The 10203-nt window shown below is 59.0% G+C and overlaps 1 protein-coding gene across 1 annotated transcript in view; it reads right to left on the bottom strand.

The window, feature by feature from the left end:
- Positions 1-55: 55 nt before the first annotated feature.
- TPCN1 (two pore segment channel 1) overlaps positions 56-10203 on the bottom strand; it is a 52019-nt gene continuing 41871 nt past the window's right edge. The window contains exons 19-27 of the mRNA XM_015586778.2: positions 9720-9809; positions 9094-9183; positions 7412-7527; positions 6595-6641; positions 5932-6000; positions 5662-5746; positions 4681-4820; positions 4400-4480; positions 56-2577 (exon numbers count right to left, since the gene is read on the bottom strand). Of these exons, the coding sequence (XP_015442264.1) occupies positions 2458-2577; positions 4400-4480; positions 4681-4820; positions 5662-5746; positions 5932-6000; positions 6595-6641; positions 7412-7527; positions 9094-9183; positions 9720-9809 (838 nt within the window). The 3' untranslated portion in view covers positions 56-2457. The remainder of the gene's footprint in view (positions 2578-4399; positions 4481-4680; positions 4821-5661; positions 5747-5931; positions 6001-6594; positions 6642-7411; positions 7528-9093; positions 9184-9719; positions 9810-10203) is intronic.

Genomic DNA, 10203 nt, shown 5'->3' with positions numbered 1-10203 from the left:
CAATACCAGAAGCCACAGAACAGCACCTGGCAGATACCACGAGGCAGCAGCCACATTTACAAAGCAGAGGCTCTTTTATTAATATGCCAGAAGTCTGGAGACACAGTGGGTTTTCTAGGTAACAAATCAACGTACAAAACCTTACAGCGTTGCTCCCGTTATCCGTAAAAAATGATTGTCGCATGGAGTAAGGCTGGGTGGGGGGGAGGGAAGCGAGGGGGAGGGGCCAGATGGCGCACACACACACCCCCAACCCCCACCCCCATAAAAAGCAGGGCAAGAGCACAGTGCCATCACGTCAGTGGCCACTGACAGATTGCTTGACCCAGGGCAAGGTGGCAAGTCTCAGCTCGGTTTCACTGGGCCATGACATGGGAGGTGAGAGGGCATCTGAGCCGGATGACGTCTTGGGTCCCTCAGAGCTCGCAGCCCTGGGTGACACCTGCTCCCTGCTCCATAAGCCTATGTGCAAGTTTGAGGGTCAACTTGATGAGGCCACAGATGACCCTGCAGGAACAGCTGCCCTTAGCCTCCATGACAAGGCCGCTGACCCATCGCTGGAGTCAGCACTATCTGGTCCTAGCTAAAACCAGGGCCTTTCCCAGGACAGGACTGGGAGGACCAGCCCTGCCCCCGGGGGGCCCTCAGCTCCCCTGGTGCCCCTCCCAGGTCTGCAGCCCTCTGGGGGCAGAGAAAGGGACTGGAATGAGGCCCACGTGCTCAGGTCAGAGCATTCCCATCCCCCCTTAAAAGCTACCCCTTGATCCCTGCTTCCAAAATGCCCGGTTCAGTACACGAAAGTTAAAAGGCACCCAGTTGTGCAAGTCCCTTCTCTGGAGAGGGAAAGGGGTTCTGGCCTAGGGCTCAGTGCCGAGCTGCCTTCGGAGGCTGATGGCCCTCCAGAGGCGAACAGGACAGCATCAGCCTCCTCACCCCCGTGGGAATCTCAGGGGTCCCCAAGGATTCCTTTGTCTGCAAAGGCCTGTGCTTTAAAAATAAAAACGTCCACCACTCCTCCCCTGGTGAGGGGCAGGGCTGCGGTGTCAGCCACGGGGCCTTGGGGATGGCTGGGGAGAGGGCGTGGGGCAGCTGGTGCTGCACCCCTGGGACCAGGCTCTGCCCTGCAGGGAGGAGAACATGGCGAGGGGAACCTCTCTGCCCACCCGCCTTCCTAAGTCGCGAGGGGAAGTGGAGGCCGCTGGAGAACTGGGTTGGACCAGGCCGCTCAGTGTGGGGCTGTTGCCCCGCCCCCCCTTTCCCCCACCCCTGCAGCCCGTCGCCTCTGCCTCCTGCACCATGAGAGGTTTGCAGCCCAGAGAACCGAACCCAAGATCCCTCTACTCCGACCCGGCTTCTGCCACCGCCACTCACCGGGGCTGCCGACCCTGACTGACCACACTGATCTGAGAGAACTCCCCTGGGGAAACAGGGGCACTTGGGGGAACTGAACGTTCACCTGGACCTGCTTCCGCCCCAACCTCTCCTGCCAGTGAGACCCTGGGGTGAGCTGAGGCCCCACCCCATCTCAGCCAAGTCCATTGCCCAAGGGGACCTACAGGTTCGGCCGTGGGGCTGCTGTGGACGGCTCGCGGAGCGGGGAGAGGGTGTCTGTGCTTTTGGCTCCTGTTCCCAGCAGCGGAACCTAATGCACATGGAAGGATCTGGATGGTCCATAGCAGAATCCCGAATTAACCAAAATGCGTTTCTGTTTAAACAGGACAATCTCAAGTTAAAGGGATGAGTGGATAAAGCCCGTTTCGGGACTGGGTTTGGGGTGGTAGCCATCGGCCAGCCTCTCGCTGCCCAGTGCCGGTCGAGATCTGACCACATGGTCTAATCACCGCCCTCAATTACTCTTTCCGTGAGGTCCTTGGCACTGGACCCCAAAGGAACATTCTGGTACATTACCATATATATAGAAATACGAACCCCGAGGACATGGGTTCTTTCTTTCCTAAGTGGTTTTGTCCCTAAAGCAAGACACAGACACCCGGGATGTGGCCGCAGGGAAAATTCGTGGGGAAGCTGTTGGCGGGGAGTCTGAAAGCGAGGCCAGGAAGTCGGGGTGGCCGTGGCCGTGGCCGTGGGCCTGGCCCACGGAGGGCTGGCCCGCTCCCTGCGGAGATCGGCGGAATCTATTGTAAGCAGTCTTCTTGTGAAGAGGCCTTCTGGAGTCTTCTGTGTTGGGATGGGCTCCTGGGGGCCTGACTCCCCACCAAACCCAGCTGACCCTGGGGTTAAGGAACACGGGGCGAGGCGGTTACAAACCAAACCCCATCTTGTCTGCCTGTCTTTTCTTTTTTCTATAAATATGTGCATATATATGACTATGTGTATATATATATAGATACATATATATATATATACACACACACACATACACATTCTTTCGATACATCGTAGTAAAATAATACTATTGTGTTATTGCATAGAAGAGATGGCTTTCGTGCGCTGGGGCTAGGTGATGGTCTGGGAGCGCTGGCGGCTGCCTGGGAGCTGCTGGGTGGCGGGGACACTGCTGTCGCTGAGCTGCTGCTGCTGCTCCTCCTCCTTCCGGGCGTGTTCTTCGTACCACTCCTGGAGCACGGGGCAGACGGGGGGCTGAGCGGGCTGCGCCCTCAGCCAGCCCTGCCCTCCCCCAGCCCGACAGTCACCGCGCTGGGCGGCGCTTGCTATGACCCTCCAGCCTCTGCCTTCGGGGGCGGGGTGCGGCGGGGGACTGCCAGCCCCACCCAGCGAGGACTGAAAGGTCCCCTCACCCCCGGACCTGCTGGGAATTCTGGATACGGCCCCAAAGAGAAAAATTAGAGTGGAATCTGCTCCTAATTCATTAGAGGTTTGCAAACTGCCTCGTGCAGCGTTGCTTGGCACGCGTCAGGCGGGACTCTTCACCCCCGACGCGTGGACGTCATCTCTCGTCATTCACGACAGATGCCCTCTTCCCCGATTAGCCCTTCTGAGCTGAGCAGGACTTGTGTCCTCATTTACACCCAAGAAGACCCAGGCTCAGAGGCTGTATAAAGCTGGATGAGCTGAGGGCCTGTCGTAACTCCCACGTTGCTGGGTCGCCCCCTCCAACAAGGCTCTGAAAGCAGTTTGGGCAAAATTAAACAGCTCATCTGCCTAAGACGGGTATTGTCATATCATCTGACGTTTTCAGGGGCAGGCGTATTCAGGTAATGAAAGAATTAAAACGTATACTGTATGTTTTGAAAGAGTCTGAACCACAGAACTTTCGAGCTTAAAAAATACCGAGACGGCCTCATTCTGCACCCCGTCGTCTGTATTACAGAGGGCAAACTGAGGCCAGGAGCGGATGGACAGGCAGAGGCCGGAGGACAGGACAGCACCGGAGTGCATGCTCGCGTGCAGTCATCTCTGCTTTGTGAGGCAGAGACTGTCCCCCTTTCACAGATGTGACAAGGCTGAGTGACTCGTCCAAGGTCACTCAGAGCCAGGAATCAAACCCAAGTTTCATGACGCCGAAGCTCATGTTAGTTCCGTGTCCCTGTGACACCACGTTCAGCGAGCCGCTGAGTATCTGTTCCCCTGTGTTTTTACGGAGAACGTGGGAGTCGCTTCAGGGCGCTGCAGCCCCTCAGCCTTTCGGGTGTGGACCCTGGCCATGACTGTCTCGGTGAAACAGGGTTTCCAGCTGTGAGAATGCCCTGGAAACCAGCACCGTCACAGTGGCTGGCGAGGGAGACCCCTGTCCAGCCCTGGGACCCCGGTGTCAAGGCGGGGTGCATCCCTTGGTGGCCCGCGGGCCGGGGCTCTGTCTGGAATGCAGAGGGCCAGCGCATGGGGTAGTCTGCAAGGTATTTTACTTAGTTGCTGATGTGGAAAGATGGGGAGATTTTGCAAAAAAAAAACAAAAAACAAAAACCTGACTTCTCCTTTCTCTTAAATTAGAACAAAAAATCCAAACAGTCAAAACCCACGAGACCTGCTGGGCACAGCGGGCCTTATTCCTATCGGCGGCGTCTGCTGGACCCGGGAAGAGGCCCCGTGCTCTGAGAGGCACGTCCTCGCCGGCTGCCACGGCCCCCGCTCCCCCGCTGCCCGTCACGCCTCCCGCTGTGCACATCCCATTTGCAGCTCTGGCTCAGAGCGGGAAACTGAGATGAGGTTCTGGAGAACGCACAAGTGGCAGTGACATACGCAAGAGCAGACGGGGAAGGTGCCCGCTATGTAGGGGGACGGGCCGAGGGTAGCCCCGAACGACCCCTCTAAAGCCGAGCCCCGACACCACTGGTAGTGGTCCCGACCTATGATCCTGGATCTCCCCACCGACCCTTCCCCCCTACTCAAGACGGGGGTGGAGAGCAGCCCCTGCTCAGCGGCGGGGAAGACCCCTCCCAGGCGAGGACGTGGGTGGTGTGGTCAGGGGCGCTCCTACCTGGATCTCCTCCTGGTACATCTTCAGGCTCAGGTCGCTTTTGGTCCTTGATCTCCGTCCCAGAAACACCACGGCGTTTTGCTGCAGGAGAGCAGAGGCTGCAGGCTCCGCCGTGCCCGCGCCCTGGTGCCCAGCCACAGCGGGCCTCGCCTTCTCCTCTGGCTTTTGCCATGGTGCCAGCCAAAAGCGTCACCGAAATTGTGGGGCTGGACAGTGGGGGGAGAGACTCTGTTCAGCTGCAACCCGCCCCCTCCACTGGGCGGGGCCCTGTCGCCCCTCACCTCGTTTTTCTCCATCTGGGAGAGGATCTTCAGCAGCCGGGGGGTGTCCGAGCCGGCCCCCCGCGCCTCCCGGTACAGCTTCAGGACAGCGAGCAGCTCGTCCTTGGACACCTCCTTCTCGACAGTGATGCCACCATCAACTGCAAGAGTTGGGGAGCCTGAGCTCAGAGCCCCAGTCTGGCCTCTTCTGGTTTGGCCCCAAGGGTGTCCTACGGTTTCTTCTCTGCGCAAAACCGCATCGGCACGACACACTCTCTGCCTCCTGCCACCTGGAGCTCAAGGTCCTTCCCCTCCCGCTGCCGTGGATCTGAGGAGCGCTGGTCAGGCCAGCAGCTTCCAGGAGACGGAGGGTTTCGGGAGGGAGTCTCCGAGCAAAAAGAAAAGAGACAGCCCCATACGATAGACATATGGAGGGAAGTAATGGCAGGTGTACGGCAGTCTTGATGGGAGGGTCTGGAAAGCATGAAGGGCCAGTGTACAGAAAGCTAGGCCACCCGGAGGCAATTATGAAAGCCGGCGTCAAGCTGCAGGAGAAAGCGCTATTGACTCTGCAGTCGACGAGGCTCATCCCCTTCACATCCAGGCCCGTGGTACCAACATGCTACTCGGAAATGTGGGGACAATAACTAAAAGGAGAAACAGCCAAGAGTGAGCAGCCTCTGGGAGACAGGGTAGAGGAGGGACAGACGGTGACATGTTCACGATAAGCCTGGCTCTTGCTATGTGACTTTTCTTAAACGAGGACACGTACGGTTTTTATTTTAAACATGCGATCGAGAGCATGTTTCTGTCATTAAATATTTGAAAAACAATGAAAATGAGAGAGCTAGGTAGATAAGCCAGATAGATAACTGAGCTGCCAGAAGGTCAGACAACCAGACAGCTGAACGGCCAGACAGCCGAGAAGCTGACAGCTGGACAGACGGCCAGCCAGACGGGCAGCAGGCCACACACGCTCCTGCTCTAGCTGCTTGCACAGACCTTCCGAGTCCTGGTTCTTGCGGTTGTAGTTCATTCGGAAGACAAAGGCCTCCAGGATGAAGGCGACGATGATCGTCATCACCACCTGGCCGGGCACAGGCAGAGGGGATTAGACAGAGGACTGAGCCATGTGACCTGCTTCGGGGCCCCACGGCAGAGACAGTCAGACGTGTCCCTGGCCCCCTCTCCCCCAGACGCTGCCCAGTGAGCAGGGGCAACTGGAGACTTGGACGATGAAGGACGAAGAGCCTCCCGTGGCCCCAGACCTACCATGGTCACGATGTAAAAGGTCATGAAGTAGAGGCGGCTCCAATGGGACGTCTGGGAGGTGACACCTTCCTGGAGACAAAGGGACGCAGCCCTTGAGTGAGCGCCTGGGGGTTCAGGGGGCTGGGCTGCTGTCTACTCAGGCTATTCTGTGGCCTCTGGCACTGTCCAGCTTTTTACAGACCCTTCCTCATCTGCCTTTGGTTGTGGGAGACACGGGAGGGGGACCTCAGTCCCCTGGGTCTAAATTCCTCTGTATTGCAAGAACTGGATGGTCCCGGGACCAACAAGATGATCTTTGTCTCCAGTAGGGGTGGCACCAGGAAGACTTTAGGAATGTAACACAAAAGCCAACAACCCTTGCCACACTATTTCTTGATGAAAAAGTCTCCCACACAGTAGGGGACGGACAGAGGCCCAGGCGCTAACTGGCAGCTCTTTGTTGCTGGGGAGAGACGTGTGGGGAGTGGGGATGGGAGCCAGGTCTAGCAAAGGGGGAGGATCCTGAGCCCACACTGTGGTCTCTCCAACCCCGTGTGACCCAGGACCCCACTCCCTGCAGAGAATGAGAAGAGCAATGCACCCCGCACTGGGCGAGGGGAGACCCTGAGCTGATCTCAGAGGACGGTGGGGAGATGGCTCCCAGGGGCTGACTGAGGTCCTTACCATGATGATGTACCAGTTGTTGACAACTGTGAGCTCGAACAAGGTCACTGCCAAAGGGAAGGGAGAGAGAGACGTGTCTTGATCAGACCCACTTTTTCAAAGTCAGTTCCAAGTGGCCTCTCTCTACCCATCTTGAATACCATGCACCTAAATGATGGCGTCCCCACAGCTTGGGCTGTGGGCTCCAGAAAAATCAGGCAAGGCCCTCCCTGAGCACCCACCCCAAAGGGGATGCTGCCATCTTGGCCTGTCCTCATGCCCTTTGCCCGAGTAGTCTGCACTGGAGCAGGTCAGGGGGACGGGGTGACAGTGGGGAAAGAGCACCCGCACCTTAACGGGTGCAGATCCGGGAGGCCACGGGGGGCTCCCCTTCCTCGAGAAGCAGGGCCACATCTCTCCATTTCCCCCGACCCCAGCTCCTCCACAGGACCCACGGGAGCACAGCTGTGTGGGCCTGATCTAGGCAAGGCAAAGGCCCTGTGCCAGGTTGCTGTGGCTGGGTCCCGCCGTGCAACTATGGGGTTGTGACGAGTGGGGTGGTTCCCTAGCACTGGGCTGAGCATGAAGTTCTTCTGCTCCGCACCACTGAAAACTATCAGAAAAGGAGTAACCCCTGGTGACTAGTGGGACTGGCCTGGCCTCCCCGCCAAGGCTGGGCAGACCACATGCTCCCTCTGGGCCAGAGACGACGTGAAGAAGTGTGACAAACGGCTGGGGCAAGAGAGGCCCCAGACAGCTTTGCTCCGCCACCTCCGGGACCTGGGGTGACAAAGGCAGCAGGCCCGGGGCGCGTCCCACCTGTGCTTCCTCCACTCACCAAAGCTGTTCAGGATGTTGTCAAAATTATTGAGATAATAGTAGCCGTCCTCCACGATGGTCCTGTTGCCCACAGTGTGATTGAGCCAGCGGTACGCGTCTGCCACTGTACTTGAACTGGCCAGGGCGACAAAAGGCCAGAGGGGACGGTCACGACACGATTGGTCACCTCAACAGAGGTCGAAAAGATTAAGCAAACCGAGGTCTGACCAAGAAGCACCGTCCTGGCCCGGCGAGGTTTCCTGCCCAGCTCTCCTGCTCAGGTCCCTGGCTTGAGGGAGCCCTGGCTCCTCTCACCTACTGGGCGCTGGTGGGAGCCCCCAGGCTTGCCCCGCCCCCCTTATCTACGTCCACTTTGCATTTCTCTGCTGCCAGCCAGGCCTTCTCCCTTCCAGCTACCTGCGGTGGGCGAGTGCTTACCGTCCTGGCCCGGCGAGGTTTCCTGCCCAGCTCTCCTGCTCAGGTCCCTGGCTTGAGGGAGCCCTGGCTCCTCTCACCTACTGGGCGCTGGTGGGAGCCCCCAGGCTTGCCCCGCCCCCCTTATCTACGTCCACTTCGCATTTCTCTGCTGCCAGCCAGGCCTTCTCCCTTCCAGCTACCCACGGTGGGCAAGTGCTTCCCCTGGGTGTCCCCAGTCTGGGATTCACCCTTGAGGTCAGGGGCTGGGCAGCAAGCCTGGGGAGGGGAAAGACCCTCGTCGGGCTTCCGCTAGCACCTGGCCGGTGTTCGAATAGGTTGTTGCCCCTGTTCTGAGAGCTGATTTGCTACTTCCCTTCCAATCCTTCGTGACTGAGCTGTTAACGTGCACGCTGAGGTTTCTACATGTCCCTTAGTGCTACGAGTGGCCCGGGGAGCGTGTTCAGAGGGTACGGCCTCGCGCCTCTCGCTGGGCGCACAGCATCGGGTGCACAGCGTGGGTCTGGCGTTTGCACTGCTAAGCGGCCGCCCTGGTGGTTCCGACGGGCCCTGAGGCTTGCGACCCACTGCCGCAGGCTTCTGGTCCTGAGCTCAGCCTGACATTCGAAACGGCTACCAGTGTCTCTGGAAGGTGTTTCTTTATCAGTGATTGAGTCCCTACAGACCAAATTGTAAAGAGAACACTGTGAATCGAGAATTAATCGCAGAGTATACTGATTTCATCCTGGTGGCTTGGAGGGAGGAGTAAGGGAGGGAGAAGTCATCGGGGGTTGTGCTCCCTACTTTCTATCCCTGCCCCCACACACCTTCTTCCTGCAGGTGTCTGTCTGTCTTATCCTAAATGGCTGCCCCTGGTTGATATATCTGCCCAGGTCCCCAGGCACCTCCTTGGAGAGATATGGAAGTAAGCCACGGGACTCAGGCCACACTTGGTTCTCTAGAGACCTCCGGCCCTCAAAGAGTGAGCCGATCGTGGCCTATTGGAGGGCGGCTCCTGGACCCTGCTCGGGGGACAGGAAAACTTGCTCCAATGTCCTCACTGCAGAGACGATCCTCTGCCTCCGGGCCCCTCACTTAGCTACTGCAATGAACTGGGCCCTGAAAGCAAAGTGAAGTGATTCCAGGGCCTTCCAAGGGTGCTGCGGCTTGGACAGGCGTGTCCCCGTGGACCCTGAGACCAAGGGTCCCCCTCGACCAGGCTCTAGTCCTCCGGAAATGCGGGCTGCCCGGGCCCCAGCCCGGCCGGGGGCCCCGCGGCGTACTCACTTGCAGCAGTTGGGGTAGAGGATTCCACAGAAGAATTCCATGCCCACGATGGCGAAGGAGTAGTAGAAGATGAGCAGGGTGAGGCCCAGGCTGGGGAGGAGGGTCAGAGGGACAGGGTGACCGGGAGCCAGGCAGGAGAGCCCGCCTCCGCCTCCGCCTCCGCCGGCAGCCCGGCTCCTCAGCCCCACGGAGCTGACGGGTGGAGAGGCATGCCCCTAGCCAGGTTCGCCGACTGGGAAGTGCCTGCGGGGGAGGGGCCTCGTGATTCAGGTCTGGGGTAAAAAAAACGGCTCAAGTGAAGACTCTCTGAACAGATGCCCCTTGACCAGAGATTCGCCCCTTACCTGTGAAGGTAGACTCACAGGTGACCCCTTACCTGTGAACGTAGACACAGGTGGTAAGTGAGTTGACAGCTCCCTGCCCTCCCTACTAAGGATTTCAGACAGGTCAGTGGTGGAGGACAGAGGTGCCAGGGAGACCCGTGGTGGTCAAGGTTTCGGCCTGTCAGACCCTCGATTTCAGTCCTTTTAGGGGACTCCTCTCCCCCCATGACCGCCCAGCTGCCCGCCCCTAGTGGGCACAAGCCTCAGGACGCCTGGCCCTGGGGCCGAGAGGCAAGGCAGTACCTGGCCATCCGGGGCAGCAGCTCGAACATGGTGTCCAGCACGTTGCGGTAACGCTTTTTCAATTTGAATAACCTGAGAAAGGGAAGGAGACCAGGTCACTTAGAGACACGGGGTGTGGCCGCGGCCTTCCGCAGCACCAGGCAGAAGACAGGCCCAGGGCCATCTCATCCTTCGGAGCCATCGCCCAGCATGTGGGAAGGTGTGGCAGTGGTGCCGGGACCCTGAGGTTGGACAGGGACCCTGAGCCACGCTGTGCCTCCTCGGTCTCTTAGTCAGGCGAGGAAGGAGCGACAGCGGTTCACCGCGGTTTACAGACGCAGCCAGGAGGCTCGGAGAGGGCGAGGCCTTGCTCGGGACAGCACGGCACAGCCGAGGAAGAAGGCACAGAAGCCCACGCGCACAGGAGCCCCGAGCGTGACGGCTTCTCGGTGCAGAAAGGGGGGCGGTGTGGGGAAGCGGAGCTGTCATTCCCCGGCCCGGCCAC

Source organism: Pteropus alecto, unplaced genomic scaffold (assembly GCF_000325575.1).
Source record: "Pteropus alecto unplaced genomic scaffold, ASM32557v1 scaffold113, whole genome shotgun sequence".
In the NCBI taxonomy this organism is placed as follows: Eukaryota; Metazoa; Chordata; class Mammalia; order Chiroptera; family Pteropodidae; genus Pteropus; species Pteropus alecto.
Note: the sequence above shows the minus strand (reverse complement) of the source record. Positions and strands in the feature narration are given on the sequence as shown.